The sequence below is a fragment of the Mauremys reevesii genome, linkage group 6, assembly GCF_016161935.1.
Source record: "Mauremys reevesii isolate NIE-2019 linkage group 6, ASM1616193v1, whole genome shotgun sequence".
In the NCBI taxonomy this organism is placed as follows: Eukaryota; Metazoa; Chordata; order Testudines; family Geoemydidae; genus Mauremys; species Mauremys reevesii.
The window spans coordinates 115234135-115255872 of record NC_052628.1 but is presented as its reverse complement, the minus strand read 5'-3'; the positions used below and the strand labels follow the sequence as shown (position 1 = coordinate 115255872).

At 44.6% G+C, this 21738-nt stretch overlaps 2 protein-coding genes across 4 annotated transcripts in view; one reads left to right on the top strand and one right to left on the bottom strand.

Annotated features, from left to right (window-relative positions):
- The first annotated feature begins 1168 nt into the window (after positions 1 to 1168).
- On the top strand, positions 1169 to 9387 carry SLC46A2 (solute carrier family 46 member 2). Of its 2 annotated transcripts, XM_039542890.1 has the most exons (5): positions 1169 to 1360; positions 1919 to 3130; positions 4477 to 4560; positions 7043 to 7199; positions 8154 to 9387. In XM_039542890.1, the coding sequence occupies exons 2-5, from the start codon at positions 2053 to 2055 to the stop codon at positions 8209 to 8211; spliced, it is 1377 nt and encodes a 458-aa protein (XP_039398824.1). In that variant the 5' UTR covers positions 1169 to 1360; positions 1919 to 2052; the 3' UTR covers positions 8212 to 9387. The 2 variants fall into 2 exon arrangements, with proteins under 2 accessions (XP_039398824.1, XP_039398825.1); XM_039542891.1 differs by lacking the exon at positions 1169 to 1360 and having other exon boundaries at positions 1721 to 3130.
- Positions 9388 to 9596: 209 nt separating this feature from the next.
- Positions 9597 to 21738, bottom strand: part of SNX30 (sorting nexin family member 30) — a 70841-nt gene continuing 58699 nt past the window's right edge. Inside the window, exons 8-10 of one of the 2 annotated variants that reach the window (XM_039544648.1) lie at positions 19543 to 19695; positions 17678 to 17763; positions 9597 to 15928 (exon numbers count right to left, since the gene is read on the bottom strand). In XM_039544648.1, the coding sequence (XP_039400582.1) occupies positions 17707 to 17763; positions 19543 to 19695 (210 nt within the window). In that variant the 3' untranslated portion in view covers positions 9597 to 15928; positions 17678 to 17706. The remainder of the gene's footprint in view (positions 15929 to 17677; positions 17764 to 19542; positions 19696 to 21738) is intronic. The other variant, XM_039544647.1, reaches the window with a different exon arrangement.

The window sequence follows — 21738 nt, the reverse complement described above, 5'->3', positions numbered from 1 at the left end:
ATTTCACCTACTTTTATTTCTCAGACACTGGAAATCCTAGCGATGGGGAAGAGAAGAGATCCTGGTTTACACAAAGCAAACACAACACCCTTCCCCTCCCAGCAGCCTTAGTGCAATGAGACAAATAGTGCAATCACTGGCCAATCAGTCCCTGGTATTTTGCTGCTCTTTTGCATTGGATTTAAATGTCTGTAGAAGGACGCAACTAAAAAATCCCCCAAGGGGTTAATTTATTGAACGACACTATAAAATACCCCCCCACTGTCCAATTCCCCTCCCCTCAGGGACTAGGCCTAGGGTTAGACACAGATTTTATTTCTCCTTCTGTCCCTCCCTGTTTCCTCCCCGCACCCCGATATTGGTGGGGTGCTCAGTCATGGCTGTTGAGCTTAGCCAGTCCCATCATTAAAAACGTTAGGGACTCGATAGTTCCACTGTGTTGCAGATGGCTGGATACCAAACATTAGCTACTTTCTTCCAGGGGTTCAATCCTGGATATTTCTAGCGCACTGTCACCCTGGGAGCTAGGCACCAGGCAGCTCTGGCTAAGGCAATGACGTCAGAGTCTCGCATGTACTCCGAGGGCTCCTACCAACATGCTGCCTCTCAGTTCTGCTTCCAGAGCTGATGCAGCACTGAAGGCGACTCAAAGTCGCTTTCCATGTCCCTACATCAACCATTCAGAGCCCTGCTTGGCCAGACAAATCTTGCTGATGATGAGGAAGAGGAAAAGAGCTCCCTCTCTTGGGGAATGCTGCAGTGTATGCAGAATATGGGCCCTTCCGCTGCTCCCTGGATCAATGAGCACAGTGCTCCCATGGGGCCGATAGCAGCGGGGCCAAAACGCTCCCTGCGTACAACTGCTCGGCCGCACCTGCAGTCCCACCAGCCCAGCGACGAGGCAGGGGAGCCCTAGGCAGGACCTGATGCCTCAGGGCAAAGAAAAGAGGGGGTGAGACATGGAGCTGGAGTCAGTATTTTTTCCCAGCAGCAGGAATGGAGCGAGGCTGGCGTGTAGCCCTCGTGGTGGGGTGATTTGATGGAAAGAGGCTGCTTTGGGAGATGGGTTACGAAAGCACAGCTGGTCACAGAACGTAGCCTGCGAGTCAGCCTCCCTTTCCAGTTGCCTTGCAGCTCCCGGTGTCTCAGCACCCAGGAGAATGCAGGGGAGGGGGTGATGTTGCCACACATTTTCCAGTACGTGTCCTGTTACTCACCACGACTACTAACTCCTCATCTCACTGGTTACTCAACTAGTGTGGGAAGGGGGTTATTGCTAGACTCGGCTTTCCCAGCAGGTGTGTCCGCATTTGAGAAGCACAGTGAAGCTGAATGCACACAGGAGTGGCTGTGGAGACAGGTCAGTGCAACAGCTTCGTTTTTGTTTGAATTTCCTGCCTCAATTTGCTGGTCAAATTGTTGAAAAGGGGTTTTTTTTGGTTGTTGGGTTTTTGTTTTGTTTTTTTTGGGGGGGCGGGGGGAGGAGCAGGGTAAACAGGTTCAAAAGCCACCAGCAGCAAACAGGGGGTGCGTGAAGGGGGCAACATAGAGTGTGGGGGAGGGGGAGGGCTACTGTCCCATGGCCTCAGCCCTCTCCACCACCCCCACAACTAGACAGCGCTACTGCTTTGCCGTGATTCCTTTTGCACGCTTCAGCTCAGGGGTGGTGAAACATAAGCCACAACCAGGGGACAGTCACTTCCTCATGTGAGACAGAAATTCCCCAAGGCAGGGCCATGTGACCTTTTTGAATGCACACCAGGAAGAGAGTGGAGGGTGTGCTCCAGGCACACAAAAGCTTCCTGGGCACAGGCAGGATTGAGAGCGGAGTCATTTGCTGCACGGGGCTGCGTGTGGCTGGAGGGGAGGTGCAGCCAGCGTTGCTCTCACACAACTCTGTTTCTGTGCTAATTTGCAGACGTTAGCGACTTTTGGGTTTAAGACCAGACCTTCTGGACCTGCTGTCTCCAGCACAGCTCCCTCCCTGCCCCTCTTCCCTCCCCACCCACCTCCTTGCCAGTAGCCCTAAGGAAAGGTTCGGCAGCAGCCATCATGATTGGAGGGATGGCGGCGAGGACCTGGATTGAGCCCGTGGTGGCCGGCGCCCAGGTAGCCAGCTCCTTTTACGACACAGGTCTGCTGCTCGTGGTGAAGAACTACTACAACCGGACCAACTCAACCGCCCCGGCGCACTTGCTTGAGGATCGGCAGCAGAAAGCTGTCTCTGACTTCTACATCATCTACAACTTGGTCCTGGGCCTCAGCCCCTTGTTGACGGCCTACGGCCTGGCAAAGCTTGGCGACAAGAAGAACAGGAAGATCACCATTTGCTTACCTCTCCTCGGCTATCTGGTCTCCAGGTCCCTCTTGCTCCTCTTAATCCTGCTGGAGTGGCCTATTGAGGTGATGTACGGAGCTGCGGCCTTAAATGGTCTGACGGGAGGCTTCACCACCTACTGGGCTGGCGTCATGGCTCTGGGGTCTCTGAGCTCCTCTGAACGCAGGAGGTCTCTGCGGCTGATTGTTATTGAGCTGACCTATGGGATGGCGGGCTTTTTGGGAAGCATAGTGTCTGGGCACATCTTCGTCCATTCCCACATAAGTTATCGACAGGGAACCGTGCTAGTGGCCTGCAGCATTGGCTGCTATGCCTTCTGCTTCCTCTACAGCTTCTTCGTTCTGAAAGTCCCTATGCCTGAAGGCACCTGCCCAGCTTCCACAGCTCACAGCAAACTCAAGGACACAGATCAACCTGACAGCCAGCTAGCGGAGGATGAAAGAACTGCAGGGAGTCCAGGCTCCTGTGAGGACGAGGGGCGCGGCCCCCTGCCACCATCAAAACTCATCATTGCAATGCTCTTCGTCGGGGCTGTCTTGTATGACCTAGCCGTTGTGGGAGCTATGGATGTGCTCCCGCTGTTTTTGCTGAAGAAACCTTTGAGCTGGGGCCCCGTGGAGATTGGCTATGGCAATGCTGCTGGCTACATGATCTTTATTACCAGTTTCCTGGGGGTCTTTGTGTTCTCCAAGTATTTAAGGGACACAACTATGATCATCATTGGGATACTGTCCTTCAGCGTCGGCATTCTCATCATGGCCTTTGTGCGACAGACATTCCTGTTCTACGTGGGTGAGTTGAACTGTGACATGATTGGTCACAGCCACTGCCAGTGAGAATTACTGATCCCCATGTACCCGAGGTGGCAGGTAGGCTGAGAGAAGGGAGATGCTTAAGTGACATGCTTCACCAGTAGCGTAAGGCTCTTTGCTGGTCACTTCAATGAAAACCTCAGAGCAGGAAACACTGTGGGAGAGAGAGACTTTCCAAAGAGGCTCTTCTAGCCCCAGTAAATTATTCACCCACACAGAATCCTCATATTACATCAGGGTTTAAAGATTAAAAGGTCAACAAGGTGACAATGTAAGAAGCAATTTCCTCCTTCTGTGGCCTCCCTCACGCATACCTCATCTTTGCTATCTCATTACAGGGTTGTCCCTACTTCCCCTGGGTGGTGGCGGGGGCAGCAGAAAGGCCATCAAGAGCAGACCCGTGACTCCCCACTCTGCTCCTCCTGAGATGGCAGCAAGGGGCCTGCTACCTCAGCAGCCACTTTGAGGCTAAGGTGCAAAATTCTGATCAGCTCTGAATTTTACCTAAATGTGTGGGCCCTTAGCTCTGAGGTGTTGGGTCAGCCCTATCTTTTCCCCATCTTTGCTGGATTAACAGTGTTAAACTTCATGTCGCATGTTGGCTTCAAGGAGGGATTTGGGTGTTCTATTGGGGATTTTTTTTATAAAATCATTTGTTTTAAAGACTAGTTAGTGCTGATAATTTTTCACTAGATCATATCCCAGATCTAAAAACTGCTGAAAGGCAGCTTTGCATAGGAGAAAAAAAACCTTTTCAGCTATTAATACTGGTCAAACAACTTAGTGTCCTAACTATGGGTAATATTGCTCCTTGTAAGGAAAGGCCTGTGGATGAGAAGGAAGAAAGTTTTGGTTACCTTGGCAAAGATGAAATGGAGGCACCCTAGGGCCTTGAACTGATTGGACAAAGTTTTGTTGTTGTTTAACAGTAAGGGACAGCTATGGTTGGTGGGAAGCGTAATTGGCAACTAGAGTTAGTGTAGCAGTTTAAAAGATTAGCATTACGTACCCAAAATCCTGAACTTTAAGTAAGACAGACCCTGTCTACACTACAGCCTATGCCAGCAAAATGGATGTTCCTTGGGGGTGTGAATAATCCCCCCCCCCCCCCGAGTGACATAAGCATTCATGTGCACAGCGCTATTTTGGCGGGAGAGCTTCTCCTGCTGACATAGCTTGTTGCTCATAGAGGTGTCGTTTTTATGCCGGTGGCAGAGCTCTCTCCCATCATCCTGATCTGCAATTTATGGTCTCGCCAGAAGGGGCAGTAGGCTGCCGTTTTGACAACAGGTACTGATGAACGCTACCCATTTATGTGTGTTACAGCTCGGGCCATAATGCTGTTTGCTCTCATCCCCTTACCAACCATCAGATCTCTGTTATCCAAACATGTACAAGGATCATCCTATGGTGAGTAACAAGATTTGTGGGTGCGCTGGTGTGTGTGTGGGGGGGGAGGGGGTTCAGGAAATGGGACAGAAACCCAATTATGGCTATTGCTCTCATTCACTGTCGGGTGGAAGAACAGGTTAAGTATCAAGTGCTACCATCTGCTTAATAAAACCATAACAATTAGAACTGGGGGAAACCATTTGGAGTGTTAGGACGAGCTGGTCCCTGTTCCCCCTCAGTTTATCCAGTCGTTGTCCCAACCCCAGCTCTTTCAGCATGTTGTGGGAGCTTACACGGTGGTCAAATTGCAGTAGGAGAAGGAATTATTGCAGGCAGTTATGCCACAGCTCAGCGTCACGCCCCTACCAGCTGAACAGAAGGGAAGCAAGGCTGGAGCAAACCACTGATACCTCTCTCCCTGCCCTGCCTTCCCATTCAAACACTGATGATTCCAGAGTTATCAGAGCTACTTAGCACAGGGATGTTTAGATACGTTGGCCCTCATCCCTACACCCGCTGTCTCAGCCATTGGCGACACGCCACGCGTATAGCTGTGGTAGTGCAAATACCTAGACCATCTCCATTGGCAAAAGGGGGCGGGGGGAAAGAGGCTTTTTGAACAGATACTTTAATCAAACCTCCCCCCAGCTGCGTAGAAACAATTGAACACCTTTGAGCTGGTTGCATTGTGAGATCTTAAAGGTGCAGAACTGTGCCCAAACAGGCCTAAAGGGGGGGTTCCACTCTAGCTAACTCATGTTTTTTGCCCATGTACACAGAGCCGCAAGGGTAGACTGTAGTTTGCAACAACGGGGTTGCTTCTCCTTTTGGAAGTTTTGCCTGTCTACACTAGAAGGGTGTAGCCACATCAGCACACCAGTGGCTGGCAACCAACGGCTGAAATTGGAGCTGGGCAGACCAGGCCCTAATCACAGCCCTGGATGAGTCTAAGTGGTCATGCTAGGTTCAGGTTCCATTTACAAAGGGCTAATTAATAGATAGGATTGGGATATTTTAGACACGGATAGTAGGGGCAGTACAGTGATGAAACCAGTTATAAGCAGATGTTAGATGCTAACCATTCACAAATGCTTAATGTTTTAATAAACCATTTGTAAATGGATCCTTAAACTGTGACCAGCTACAATTCTTCTTTGCTCTCTGAAGGATGGAGATTAGAGTTATCAGTCTTTGTGCTCCATCATAGTCAGCAGAAGCACAAGCTAGAACAATGGCATCTAATAGTGCTTCATAGCTAGGACCCTGTTAGCCGTTGCAGAATTTAAGCTTTCCCTTTAAAATAGTTACATTTCTCACCCTCACAGTCCTCAAGATAAAAGCTTCTGCATGTGAAATGTTCTCTTACAGAATCTACAGCCAAGCCACAATGAAACCTGTAGCTCTAAGGCAAATATAACTTGTACCTATTCATCAGAATACGCTATTGCCTCGGAAACCTAGTGATGAGGCTTTCAAATATCACCACTTAACTGACACTGCAGAAGAGTCAGCTGGGATGAGTTTTAATAGCACATTGCCACTTCTTCCCCAGTCCCCAAGCAGCCTTCTGCTCATAATCACCTTAATCCTTTCCTAGGGAAGTGTCACCTTTTGGCACTGTGGCAGCATGTTTCAGAAGTTTGACCTGCATAATAATGCTTTCATCCAAGGGTCCTCTGACTTTTGTAGTGGTGGCCCCTTTCACATACCAAGCCTCTGAGTGCAACCCCCCTTAAATATATAAAAGGGTTTTTAATGTACACCACACCACCATTATAAATGTTGGAGGCAAAGCAGGGTTTGGGGGTAGAGGCTGACAGCTCGTGACCCCCCCCCCCCCAGGTAATAATCTTGTGACCCCGAGGGGTCCTGACCCTGTTTGAGAACCCCTGCTTTAACCACTTACCTGTTTTTTCCCCCCACAACATTTTCTTCTCCTGTTTGATCCTGCAGAAAGGTTGTGGGTAGTTAGAAAGATCCAAATCACTACATTCAGATCTTATCCCAATGGCCATGGATGGAGGCAGCTATGGGATTAAGTGGCCGCCTAAGCAAAGTCCTAGCAGCTAAATTCAACCAAAATGAAACTGTTCCAAGTTCCAAGAGCATGTGGTGCTGAGGTTTTGCTTCAGGGCCTGTCTCCAGTTATAAAGATGAATTTGCTTTTCATGAGAATGGATGACAGGAGTATTAGTAAAGAAGAAAACTCCAACACCCATACAAATGGCAACTACTTAAGAAATGAGTTTTTGTTGATTCCTTAGCAGAGGTGGTCCACAACTACAGGGGAGGAGCTGAGGCACTTTCTTCAGACTAAAAGTTCTGGCACAAGGGTGGTCTTGTCTACAGGTTCCATGTTATCCAAAATGACATTTATTATGTGTCAGAGGGCCCAGCTCTAGGCACAGATGTGGCTTTCTGTCCATGTTAACTCCACCTAGAGTGGTTTTCCTTTTCTGTGAGGCTCTGGCTAAGTAACTATTTATCTGCTTGGTTACAGGTAAGGTGTTTGTCTTGCTGCAGCTGTCTTTAGTGATCACAGGGGTAGCTACATCCACAGCCTACAACAAGATCTATCAAAACATACTGGACTGGTTCAGCGGGTTCTGTTTCATTTTGTCTTGTGTCGGTGGCTGCTTAAGTATCATCCCCATCAGGTAAGGAGGGGGAAGGATCTTGGTTAAGGGATTTTTTTCCCCCCTGCCCTTTGTGCTGACTGCGAGGGGGAACAGGGAGACAGGAATAGCCACCTAATCATTCTGTGCCTTCTCAATCAGCCCAGCAACCCTATGGTACAGGTGACAGTGTAGTTACAACATGCAAGAAGTTACAATGTATCTAACACCACAGCAGCACTGCATGCGGTTCCATAACTGGAATAGGGTGTTCGTACTCAAACACAAGGCTGCTCACAGACAAAGTCCTGGCTTTGCTCGTCTACAGCTTTCACGGTACCTAGCAGTCTGGTCTCACGTGAGGTCACTTCCCAGGTCACCCCCTAGCATGCAACTCCTGGGGCATTGTGTCAAATAGTGGCATCTCTACAACTAAACGCCCATGAGTTAATTAACAGCAATAAAGTAGAAACTGCAGTTCTGGCCCCTAGTGAGAATCCTTAGGAAAGGATGCTCCTGTAACTCTCATGGCTCATTGAATCCTATGGGCTTAGCTGGTGGCTGCTGCTACTACCACCACCTGTGAGTACTGAGTCTTTAGCAGGAAAGGCAACCTTCACCTATCCATTCTCCTGTATGTGCCAGTTACTGAGCTGGGACTTTTACCATCCTTTCTACAAGGTCAGTGCACAATTACCAGTTACCAACTAGTTTAAGCAAGCACCCCTGCTTAAAGCTGTTCAAGGCAATTACACATACAGAACCGTGTATGGCTCCTCCCTGTGGCAGTTAGCTTACTGTGACCTAGTGCATGGCTAGCGCGCATAAAAGTGACTGTACAAATACTTGTGAGAAACCAGGCAGAATGGTTTCAAATTGCTAACCAACTTCCCCTGTTATGCCAAATTCCTACTAGAATAGTGATACCAGAACCCATCAAAGCTTCTGGCTTTTGAGCAGCTGTTCACATTCTCATCCACATTTTATTTTCTGCAGCATTGTGGCCTACAAGCAACGCTCGATGTCAGGCTCCCTTGAAATCCTAGCAGAATGATGGCCTGCCATGGCAAGTTTTAGCTCTGGGCGTTCGGCTAGAGCACCTTACTGTACTAGGCAGCTCAAGAGGACAGCTGATGGAAGACAGCTCTTCAGGCCTGCCACACTAGTTTTAGTCACTATGGATTTAGGCTGAAATTAAACACGTTAGCTTAGGCGACAGCAGACAGGTATCCGTGCCACAGACTGCTCTCCTGGGTAGCCCATAGGCTGAGGCCAATAAGCGTACCATCTCCCTCACCCGAGGGAAGAGGCGCTTGTATTGCTGCATCTGCAGTACAGAAGTGGTAGACAATCTTTGCTGGACTTAGTCCAGCAGCACTTGATTTCAAATTTATGCCAGTGAAGGGGATGACACCATCTTGGCTGCCAGTCCCAAAAACTTTAGCGTGGTAACAACATTTGGAGCCAGAGCTCTGCCAGGCCATAGAAATAACCACCTCCATTCAGCAGCACTGCCTGGAGGAATTTATGGACAGGCAAGACGGAAGGAGAATTGCTGCCAAGTCAGTCCTGGAAGGGAGGATTAGGTTTGTCAGAATAGGTAGTTTACATAAGCCTAAAAATTTCCCTTCCCCACCCTCCAATTTCATCTGCAAGGGGCACAGAAAGAGAAGAGGGATATAAAAAGGGGCAAACTCCTTTATAGAAGGAAGCCCCTTTTCAGAGTGATGCGACCTGAAGGGAAGATACAGAGCTCGATCCTTTGTTTTGTCACTCTAGAGATGATTGCAAGCCCTTCAGGGCCTGAACTGGCTTATTCTGTGTTTGTAGAACAGCCTACTCCTTCTCTCTCCTCCACCCCCCACTGTAAACCTATTGATCATCTTGAGAAACCACACCACCACTTTTTATAAGCTGGATCATAGTCAGACCATCAGGGACTGTTGTACAAGACCAGTACAGGCACAGGTTCTGCACCTGCAATGAAGTGAGAGCAGACCTCATGCAGGACACTCTTTTAGAGCCTACTGAAGATGCAAAATTGAAGTTGTTACTTCATCAGCAGCCACTGACTATTAACAGTGTTAAACTATTTCTGAAAGGCACGAGGACCCAGAAATCCCAATATGTAGAATTAAGCAATTAAACTGACTTCCCCCCATGTATAAAAAGTTGTAAATCAACGCATCAATAAAGAATTACTGAACAGCCGTATGTGCTAAATGCTTTGACACAGTGCTGTTGGAGAGAGCATCTGCAGGACATAGATAACAGGATTCAGAAATCCTCTGCCAAACACCAGGCCTACCAAACCAACATATCCATGCAGTCGTGTGTGGGAGGGGGGAAGGGGACAGTAATCATTTGAGCAAAATAAGTACAAGTGCATGCATCATACTGTAGATGTGGTAAAGACTACACAAAATGAAACTATTAGGTAAAGAAATCACCCTTTAATACATTTATTGGTCCATTCCTTTAAATTAATTGAGGTAAAGAAACAGTGTCTTTAAAAAAAAATGTACACACTAATAATTATCAAGCATTACAAAGAGTTTACCTCAAAGAGTTTTTATCAATACTAGTTCCATAGTAACAATGCACAGAGTATGTTTATACAGAGCTAAATGAAAAGGAACAGAAACATGCCAGCACCTGAAATCAAAGACATTTTATATCCTGTGAGCTTAACGAGAAAAGCAAAAAAAAATTAAATTTGGTGGGAGTGTAGGAAACAAAAACCACTCCAATCTGTACATCATCCACTAGCTAATTCATACACAACGACAAATCTTCACAGCTTTCATTTTGGTTTATCCTGGTATGGGAGGTGATGTGAGGGTGACCAGAGTATGAAAAAAAACCAAACAAGTTTCTAGAAACTGATTTTACAAAAGTCAAAAATACAGTACACTGGTTGGGCACCTAGGCAGCAACATTTCCATTCAGGGTGTCATGTGTGGAGCGACAAAAGGGATGAATTCCTAAAAATATGCTGGCAGAAGTTAAGTGTCATGGCAACATCGACTTGCCTCATGGCATAAACTTCCCTGAATGTTAAAGGGAGCCATGAGTGCAGGCACATAGGAAGTAGAATGAAAGGACAATATTGTCCAATCTCCACCCACAAAAGAGATGAAATACTGTAGCTCGTTCATGGTTGCATAACAAAACCAGCATCACCGAGTCGTATGCTGTGTGGGTGACTGGCTCAGATCCTGCAATCTGTGTAGGTAGAACCGTGTCCCCATGACAACTATTGACCTAAGAGTCTCACTGTACCACTGAGTGTATGTTTAGGGCTTCAGCGATCCAGGTCCAGGACGACGCAAGCACCCTTGATTTTTTATATTTTTTGGTGTTATAGTTTAAGCACGAAGGAGTTATTCAAAAAGCTGTGATTTTGATAAGCACTGTCTGCCTTAACCCCAAACTAATACTGTTAATTGTGAATATTTCTATATAACAAATACCTCCTGCCAAAACTATAGTGTCCTGCAGGTATTTATCAATAATGGTCTATCATTCCTTCCAATCAAAATAAAAAAAAAAGTGACAAAAATACATTTAAAATATCAATATTTATTTAAACCTTCATATATCCCCAAAAGACCAAAATATTCTGGAGGTGCCCAGTTTCACATCATCAGAAATGTATTTGGCAAATACTAGTAATTTTTCTCCTACAAAAAAAAAAAAAAGAGTTATTTCCCTTCTTGAATGACCTTCAATTGTTTATAGTAAAGAAATCTGGTTAAAACCAAAAAGGAAGAAGACTGCCTCCCTACTTTGTAGTGTTTAAGGCGGCTGAACATCAAACAGCTTGTTAAATAAAACTCAGAATCTGGGCCCACAGTTTTGCGCACACACACACACGGTCAAAAGCACCACCTATTGAAGACAAAAGTTTCTGTTTAATAGTCTGCAGCCCATTTTCTTTTAATTTTGCATCATTTCTTGAGTTAAATGGGTAAACTGGATTAATGCCCCAATCCTGCAAACATACACAAATCGTCCCACTGAATTGAACTGAACCCTTCACACACACAAGTATTTGCAGAACCAAGTCCTAAACAAGTATGTAAGTGTGAACAGGCTATGCAAGAAGACCACCACAGAGCTCCCTCTACAATACTGCCAGTTCTACCTCCATAGGGCCTTCCATTTATGCCAATGTGTGTGCAGTGGTTTAGAAATGCAGACAAAGGTTTGTGATGGAGGCCACCAAGTTGCACTTGGCACTGAAGCCATGTTTCCAGAGGTGAAAGGCCAATGCATTAACTCATTGATGGACAAACTGCACATTCACACAACCTAAACCCTTGCTGAGCTTTTCCTAGTTTTGTTTTTTCGTTCCACCTCCTTTCCTCCCTCCATTACAACCATCACATTTTGTGATAAGTTCCTTGACAAAATCATTTTGATGTTAAGTATAAACATACCACAATTTACCCTCTGGTAACTACCAGTAGTAAAAGAACGAACTGACTGCTTTATGAAATGGAGCAGACCTGGAAAGCTTTTGTTTTAAAATGATTACTTGAGAAGGCCATATTTTTTTGTTTTCTTAAGCTTCCCAAGTTTATTGCATCAGTTAAATCCTGATGAGATACACACACCCCTTTACACCTTTTTAGATTATATATAAAAATCAGAGCTAAACAGTGCTTGCCTGGATGTGCTGGTGCCATTTCAAGAGAGTCACAACTTTCCAAACTGCCCATCTATCAGAACTGATGGAGAGACAGCAAGAAATTGCTCACGCCTTGAGTCAGCGTGCGCCACAGGGCAGCTGTGGAGCAAGATTTGTTAAAAGGAAACGTAAGACGCTTTAAAGCTGTGGATAGGCCCAAGCCACAGAAAGTTCATCTCCGGGGAGTACATATCCACTGTCTGGGTTGATCAGAGTTTGGCCCCATATTGGAGAGACTCAGTTTTTGAGCCAGATCAATCTGCGTATACAGAAAAAGGCCCATTGGGATATACTGAACAATGCTTCAACACCTATTTGGGGGCGGGAGGGGGGGGAAGGAAAGAGTGAAACAAAGTCCCTCTTTCAATGGATTTCTGCTCAGTATTTGCGAAGGGCTTGCTTTTCTACAGTCACACAAATTAGTGAGACTATTTACACACTGCCAAACTTGGACCCTAAGAGATAACCACACCTATACCATGAACTGCAAGAGAATTTTAAACCTGCATTTAAAGGGGTAGAATCTGATGCAGCATGAACAGGAACAAGTCACTTGTGACAACTGAATTCAGACCTGAAAATACTTGTCATTTTGTAAGTGAGTTGTGCTGCTCTGTGCTACTAACAAGTGGCACAAAATCTCATGTTCAAACCATGAAACAATACTTGGCTCGCCACCATTGTCACATGGTTCATATTGTGAGGGCTTATTAAGACAGACTCAGCAACAGGCTAGTTGCATCTAAGGGGGAACCACCACAGTGTATCCTACTTGTCTGACTGCAGTTACAGGTAAGAACTCCCCTTTTGCAACATGTTTCAAAAGCTTGCTTCCAATTTAAACCATGATTTATGTTCTTTAGCATGGCAGCAGGAGGTATCTGCTTCACACTAGAGCAACATCCAACCTGCAACATGATCTAGGGACTGCACCCTCTGATCTGTGACCCAAACTTGCAGTCCACATCTCTCCCCTTTAAGGGGTTCCAGAGACGTGTGTACTTACAGTAAACCCTTCCTAGCCAGTCATGTTGGTTGGTTGTAGAGGAAGTGCCAGCTTTCTAATGGCTTAGCCGCAAAAAGCATTTGCTTGACAACAAACAAGGCGAGAAGTCACTTCATTCACTCAATTAGTAATTTAAATACCAACTGGCTCCAGAGACTGTACAGCAGAACAATGTTAACATTAAGTGCAAGTATTAGGTAAAACATTAGGTGTATGTTGACTGGAGTCAAAGCCAGAAACCCCACCATCTTTGCAAAAGGTGAAATTGTTACCATACTTAAATGCCTTAAGTGAAACTCTAAAAGCTCCCCTGCTACTCATGACAATCCTTACCTGATGCTGCAGTGTCCTTTGCTAACAGTACCTTGTATAATATGTATTTTCTGAGAAATGGCAGATGTACTTAAAGAACCAAGCCCCTGGAACTACAAGCTATGACTGGCCTTCAGTTTTCTAACTAAACCTGAAGGGCAAAAGGCATGAACATAGGAACTCAGAAGAAAAAACTAAACAGATTAAATTCACTCCCCTCTAAACAGAACCACTGCATTTTTCAAATGTTCTCTTGTGGAAAAGTGCCTTTTTTTTTTTAAAATGCTCAGCAGAAATGCAGCTTAGTTGATCATTCTGTGAGAGAACAGTGCCAGAAAAAGCTGCCATTTCTCAATCCCTAATCAGTCTTTCCTGTTCACTGGGGAAGTTGAAGATAAATTTACTTGACCCTAGGTTTATGCTGATGTTTCAGAGACAATTATGTTAAAAAACCTAACCAATTTGACAAGGTAGAAACTGTATTCGGAGGGGTTAAACAATTCTCTGGTTTCACCACATGCAACCTTTTGTTTTCTATCATTTTCATATGTTAAATGATATGAATTAATGACAAAAAGCACAGCACTGCAAATCAGAGCGACTCCTGTCCAATATGCCCCAGCAAATCAACTAGGCCTTAATTATCAAATCCTAATATCAAACAATTGGATAGAGGACGAATAGACAAAGATTTAAGGGAGAAAAAAAATCAGTGATTGTTAGAGAATCATTTCTTACTAAAGTCTTCCCTCACTCTAACAACACAATATTGTTACTATGCTGCAATTTCAACCAGCCACCTGAGGCAAGGTCCCTGATTTCACCCAGCAAACGTATGCTGAGAAATTGGAACTGCAGGTTTAGAATCACAAAACGACATCAATGAAAATGACATAGTCAAGTAGAAAAACTGTCTTAAATGTGACAAATTTTATGCCCAGCGATTCCATGTTAATAATTTAACAGCCCCAACTTTTATGTAATAGTTGTTTGAACAGAGACTATGCAAACCTGAAGAAACTTCAGGTAAATTTTGTAGCATTTAATTTAACTGGAGACAATCCACAAATTAAATGGAATTTGCATGGTCTTTGTAAATGGGATAAGAAATGAGTTGGTTTTTCTCTTTTTAATTAAACTTTGGATTCCTTGCCAGAATCGTGCCAGGGATCGACTGAGCATTCCAATAGCTTTGATAGAAAATGAGATATAAAAACAACAAAAAGTTGTTTGCTGACCCTAGAATCCTGAATATTACACTCCTGTTTGCCAAAATAAACAAACCCTGGAGTTCCTATCAGAGGAAACAAGCTGGTTAAGCAGCAAACGAAGACTTAACAGGTTCAAAGTATCTGTAACCAGTCTTGGCAGTGCTCCTTCCTTTGGCAGGTACTAAAGCCACTAGCAACAAAAGGTGGTGAACTGGAGAGACTGGATAAGGAAAGGAAAAGATTCTGCAGATTAAGGTTGACAAAACCTGGTAGGAAAAAAGGTTTATACCTAAAAAGGGCAACTCTTAAGAAGACCTTTCAATGAGGATCAGAGACAAGCATGACCACTAAACGTACATAATGGGGAAAAAAATATATTTCCTCCTCTATTACCTGCCATTGACATGTTTACGGCAAGTTTCACACATGCACAATGATACCTGGTGTCAGCAAGCTCTTGACTCTTTGCGGGGTTTGGCTGCTGTGAAAGAAAAAAGGCAAAAAGCAAGAACCCATCCTTACTACGATGGGCATGTTTTAAATGACTAAGGCCAGAGGGAGGTTCTGAGGGATTCCGATCTAGCTTATATTGTTCTGAAAACAAGTGAAAGCATGGATCCAAGAATCCTATCACAGAACTGTCTCTGCTCAATTTGGGGATAAAATGTTAACAGACTAGTATTTGTTCCCATGAGACAACTTGTAAGGCCACATCATAAACTCACCCTCCCACACACACGCCAGTCCTCCTTTGATCCCCAAATCTCACATGTGTGCTTCAGCCAACTTACATTACTTCATATCACCAAAGGTAAACAAATGAGTATGAACAGAGTGCATGCCATGCTCATGAATCACAGTTCAGGTCTGCATCACGAGCTTTCTGCAGAAGTGTCAGTATGTTCCAATCTAGGACCAGCCCAAACTCCCACACAAAGATTCAGCTCCAAAATTGCTTAATCCAGGGAGTTTACAAATTGTAAGTGTCCACTTCTGGCTATTCCCTCTCCATCAAGAAAAAAAAAAACACACAAAAAAAGAAGGGTGGGTTGGTGGGCACTGCTTCATGGGACTCAATCCTTATTTAGCAAACAAAGAGGATGGTAATAAAGATGTCATATTGGCACCTTGCAGTTTAGAGTTTTATTTTCATATTTTTAGTATTCCACTCATTAGTTCCTTCTAGAATAAAGAGGTAATGTTTTCTTTATCAAGAAGCAACTCGATCCTTGTGTATTTCCATTACACGCCCACGATCACTCCAGAGGCTGGAGAAGGAACCGTTATGGTAACTCAAAAGATGAAACATACCGATTTAACACAAAAAAAGAGGAAGAAGTCCAAATGCTTTTCAATGGGTCTAACACAGACTGGGCATAGCTGGCATTTCTCAGGTAACTCTCAACAAAGTAGTGCATCACACAGCTCCAGCAGGTTGTTTAGTGGTACTGTGCACTTGTGTAGAGAAGTCTGTGGGCTATGGAGCTTCTTATTTGGTCTCTGGTTTGTCTTGCAATAGTGGTATAATTGACTCCCACGCCGTAAGGCACTGCAAAAAACCAAACAATAGGACTACATTACATATTACAGCCTCCTCATTCTTGTCCCACCACCCAGGCATACAAGTTAAGAGGCCTCACAAACTGTGGTCCTGTTAGCCATCAGTTTAGTAGCTCAAAAGGCAGGAAGTTAAGAAACAGTTTCCTAAATTCCCAGATAAAAGAAGTTGCTAGGCTGGACTTAAGAGGGACACTAAGAACTTTAGTCATCAAAAATTCCAAATGATTAGAAACTTCAGAAATTCTGAAGTTAAACTGAAAGCACGCCAGACAGTATTTGGAAAGCATGAACAGGCACAGCTACAGGCTCCTTGTGGCAAGGAAAGGCTCCCTAGTGGCTTTGCAAGATGTTATTTTGAGGGCAAAGACGGTTTCTAACAGCTGTAAGCCACCTACAGCTGTCTAAGGAGAGAGAGAGAGAGAGAGAGAGACACAGACACTGGGTTTATGCCCTAGAGAGGAGGCTGGGCAGAGTGTTAAAGACATAATAGAGAAACTGCTCCTACTTCCCTTCTGGCACCTATAGGGGTTCATTGTTCAAAGAAGCCTTTGCCTAGCAGAATAAACGTGGAGTATCTAGTTAGGATCCAGAGACACCTCTGGATAGGAATCCAATTATCTGGGGTTTCTTATGCAAATAAATCATCATCCAGGGCAACATCTTTCATGCAGATCTAATAGGCTTGGGCCCAGCCTTTTAAAGATTTTGGCATTTCTTTGTTTAACATTGCAACACCCAACAGATTTAGGAACCTAAGTCTCAATTTCAAGAGGGATTTAGGCACTTAGGAGCCTTAATCCTATTAACGTTTGAGATGAGACTTGGGCATTGCAACACACAGCACTGCGAGGCTGAAATACCTTTAAAAAGTTGGACCTCACTCCACTGGCTATTAGGGGCCGGAATTTCAAGAGAGCTCCACTCCCACCTAGGGATCTCAGTAAGAGCCAAGGTTTTTTAGGGTGCTCAGATCCCAGTAGCTCCCAATGTGACGCCAGATTTTCAAGGTGAATCCCCAACAGGGTGAACTCTTTGGGGGTAGGGAAGGGGAAATCTAACTCTTGATGTCTGGTAAAGTTTTCAAGCCCCATGTGAGAAAGAATCTGTCTAATGAGTTAGGTATAACACTGAGATGCAAATTCTAAGAGAGAAGAAAGCCAGAGAAGAGCTAGAGAATACCTTGTAGGGAATTAGACACACTGCACAGAAAAAAAAGAGTGAGAGAGAGAGCGCGCGAGAACAGCAGAGCGAAGCCAGTAAGGGGAAGGTGGTGTAACAAAGCACATCCTACTCCCGACACTCGCTCCTGCTTTGCCCCATGGAGCAACACCTGACGCTGATCCCAGGCTTCTGACTAACCTGACCACCCCCGATCCCTACAAACATAGGTAGATGCTACAGAACGGGGGGCAGCAACACAGGTACTTTTCATTCCAGGTTTATTTTTATGGTTACTTGGACCCAAATACTCATTCAGCGCACACCTGTCAGCAACTCCCACTTTCAGTAGCACACCTTGCCCAGAACAGGGCATTCGAGTAGGGCCTAGTTAAATAGTGCTGGACAACAGAATCATTTTCCTTTCAAGCAAACCTAGGAAATGCTATTAAAAAACTTCAGGCTGTGGGGTTCAGCTTTCGAATCAAGAAGTGCCAAAACTAACTTTGCCCTCCTCATGCATCTAGATTACAATGGCATTTAAACAAACATTTAGATATTACACGCTATTATCTCATACCTTTTTTGTGCTCTCGTAAGGCACAACTGCTAAGATGGGCAGTGAATGAAGTAAAGAACCATGGATATTGTAAGAGCTCCTATGTGCTACAGTAATACAAATAATAAATAAATAGTGAAGAACCATAGAAATGCAAGTCTGAAAGCGACCTCGAGAGGTCATCTAGTCCAGGCCTCTGTGCTGAGACAGGACCCAGTATACCTAGACCATCCCTGACAGGTGTTTGTCTAACCTGTTCTTTAAAGCCTCTGAACACAGGAATTCCACAACCTGTTCAACCATCTTTAGAGTAAGAAAGTTTTTTTCTGATATCTAATCTAAATCTCCCTTGCTGCAGATTAAGCCGTTTACTTCTTGTCCTACCTTTAAGTGGACATGGAGAACATGATATCTGATATCTAATCTAAATCTCCCTTGCTGCAGATTAAGCCGTTTACTTCTTGTCCTACCTTTAAGTGGACATGGAGAACAAGCGATCACCATCCTCTTTATAACAGCACTTAACATATTTGAAGATGTGTGTCCTATCTCACGCCCAGTTTTCTTTAAAACCTTTCCTCAGAGATGAAGAAAGAGCCAAGAAGAGCAGGACAGTTATCGCCCATGTCTTACATATGATGTGCCTGTTAATACCCCCCAGAACGATAGTCGCCTGTTTTGCAACTGCATCATATTCAATTCGAGATACATTACAACCCCCAGATTCATTTCAGCAGCCTACCCAGTTATCTCCCATTTTGCATTTGTACATTTGATTTTTCCTTCCTAAGCAAAGTAGTTTGTCGTCTTTACTGACTTTCATCTTGATTACAGACCAAGTCTCCAATTTATCAACATCTCTTTGAATTCTAATCCTGTCCTCAAGTGCTTGCAATAGCTTTCAGTTTAGTGAAAGCCACAAATTTTAAATGTACTCTTCACTCCATTATCCAAGTCACCGATTAAAATGTTGACTAGTACTGGACTCAGGAGAGACCCTGCTAGATACATCATTCCAGTTTAACAATGAACTATTGAGCACTACTCTGAGTGTGATTTTTCAAAAAGTTGTGCACTCACATTCACCTTATAGTAATCTCATAATATGGAGGATAATAAATAACATTATATAACAAGAGACCGTCTACTGTGGCAAATTATACTATACATGCAGCATAGGCTGCAGGGAAAAAAATATTGGATTTCAGAAACAGTACATCAAGTAGCCAGAAGTTCATGATGCACAAGGGTAAAATTAAGATTGCTATTCCCCAACCTCAATTTCCTCAACATATAAGGAATCCTCCCATAGGACCATGTAGCATATTTGGCTCTTGCTCCAGTGACTCAGTGAAAGTCAGAAGCAGAAGGGGGCACAGACTCCTTCCTTACTCTAATAAGCTCAACAGTAAGTATATGTAGGACCAAGTTAACCTGGCGGCAGGGGCAGCACCGGGTACACATGCTCCTGCTTGTCATCAGACAAGTCTAGCAGCATCAGGTTCAGACAAAAAGGGGGCAAAACATAAGGGATGGTGGAAAAAATCTCCATCAGGTAGAAAACGTCAATTACTGGATTAACGCCTTCTCTTGTGTAACTCCATTGCCCCATTACATTTAGCCACTGTCTAATGATTTACAGCTCAAGCCATAATGAAGTGGTAATACCAGAAACTTTCTGTGGAAGCCACAGGCTGATCAAGAGCCTTTACTGATTCGGCAGCTAACCTAAAAACCTTAAACACCTGATGTGAAGTCCTCACACGGAGCGCTAGTTCTTTACTGCAACGCAGGGTTTGCAATTTTGGAAAGCCACCCCTGACTAAGTCACTCAAAGGGATTATTTGTATGAGACCATCCACTGCGGCTGCAGCTCAGGGCAATACCTTCTCATAGTATTGGATGTTTTTATCGGCCATTCCCATAAGCAGCTGCCTAAAATCTTGGCGCTTGTTGTTCTGCCATCTCTCCATGTCGGCTTTCAGGTCAGCATTGAAGCATTCCACTCGGTCCTGACATTTTTCAACATCTGCCGGCACCTGAAGCAAGAAGTAGATTTTTCAGCAAGATAATGGCTATTTGGAATAAAGGTCCCTCTCCCACCCAATCATGTGTGTCCCTTCATTTAATAAATTTGAATTATCCAGACCATGTTAAATAGGTAAAAAATTATGAATAAAAATATTTTAGTGTCACTTCATCCTTCCACTTCCTTACCTTCTCTCTCACACACACGACATTTTTAGTTACTGAAAGGAGCAGAAGAAAAAAGCAACAGGTGGAGCCAAATCCTCACCTGCACCCAAATTTACTCCATCCAGAGTAGTTTGGGAAACTGTAGGTTGCTTTGCGTGTCTCCACACTCCCTAAGCTTTAGTTGGCGCCAGGCACAAAGCCAGGCCAAGGGAAGCTTAGTCAAGCTACAGTGAATGGAAAGATGGTCTTGTGCTTTAAGCACTAGAGACTAGAACTCTGGACATCTGGGTTCAATTTCTGGCTCTGCCACGACCCTCAGCTCCCCATCTGAGCAATGGTGACAATTCTTCCTTTCCTCTACCCTCTCTCTCTCTCGAGTGTCTGACCGTACCATCTTTGGGGCAGGAACTTTGTCTGTTCCACACCCAGCACAAAGGACAAAGAGGGCAGAGATGGGGCCCCTGCAAGCACCAGTGTACACAGCATCAATAGACAGCAAGTTCTAGGGGAATTTGACACAAGTAAAACAAACAGCACTTAAGTCTTATGAGAAAAATTCCTTCAAAAAGAGATCAACCTTATTTCTCAGCAATGTTAGCTCTTTACGTAGGGTAAGCCACCCCCTTGGTTTTCCATGTCTGATACCTCCATACAAAAATCTGAAGCTCTCTCTCAAAAAGGATTGCCTGTTTAAATGTTCCTTTTAATACCTTGAGGCTACACATACTAATGTAGCTCTAGATTAATAGTCCAGATGTACGGTATTCCTGCCTATATCCGTAAGCAGCAACTAAGAATCCTGGGTCCATACATACTGTCTGCTTAGTGACCAGTGCATTAAGAGGTACAATCTACAGGATATGTGGGCATTACAAGTAGGTTGCTCAGTAGCACATCTAATGTGCAGTTACGAAGGCGGAAGTTGAGGACCAGACAAGGCACAAGTCTGGAACAAACGGTACATATAAGAGACCAAGGGCAGGCCTACACTACAGAATTATTTCAATATACCTACATCGCAGGTATGTGAAAAATCTACACCCTGGAGCGATGTAGTTCCTGGAGTAGACAGTAGACCCTCTGTCTACTGGCGCTACACCTAAGCGCCAGTAGACAGAGCTGGGTCGACGGGAGCAGCTTTCCTGCTGACATAGCTACTGCCTCTTGCGGATCTGGATTAACTACCCCGATGGGAGTGTGTCTTTAATAAAGTGCTGCAGTGGTGCGCCAATGCAGCATTTTAAGTGTAGATGAGCTGTAACTGAAGACCTTAACATTCCAGGTTCCACAATCTGCATTAAGGTCCACTGATCCCAGGAACAGCACTAAAAACAAGCATAAATTAAATTATATTGGAAATTCTTTGCATCATGGACTGCAGCGACTTGGGTGCACACCACTCCCAACAAACCTGGCTTTGCATGCAGAAATGAAGAGGGCAGATAGCCAGAAAAGCCAGCTACAGCAACAGGCATATTAGAAATACTTAGGGCAGCTCGACAGAAATAGCTCCTAACTTTGCTAATCACTTCAGCAACTGGCAGAACAAGGGTCAAAAGGCCCAATTTTCAGAGGAGACGTAAACTCCCAATGAAGTCAAATGGAAATGTGGCTCTGAAGAGCAGCCTCTCGTCAACCTGATCACTAGGCACTAGCCAACTAGTGAAGAGACAAAGGTTGGGATTCTCAGAAGTACTCAGTGCTGGCTAGACCAGCTCTGTTCTCTGCAGGCAATGGGAATCTTACCATTGACTTCACTGAGTGCCATTAACCGAACACTGGGCACTTCTGCAGAGCCCACCTGCAAGTGTGTAGCACAAGCCATGACCATTCCAGAGTACAATATTCAGGACACCAAAACAGAAATATTGTCCCAACAACGAGGC

What these genes read in the sequence shown, in the direction of transcription:
- SLC46A2 (XM_039542890.1), top strand. Translation starts at nt 2,053, where the DNA reads ATGATTGGAGGGATGGCGGCGAGGACCTGGATTGAGCCCGTGGTGGCC. An exon ending in TGTACAAGGATCATCCTATG is followed by an intron (nt 4,561 to 7,042) that starts GTGAGTAACAAG and finishes GCTTGGTTACAG; the next exon opens with GTAAGGTGTTTGTCTTGCTG. An exon ending in TTAAGTATCATCCCCATCAG is followed by an intron (nt 7,200 to 8,153) that starts GTAAGGAGGGGG and finishes TATTTTCTGCAG; the next exon opens with CATTGTGGCCTACAAGCAAC.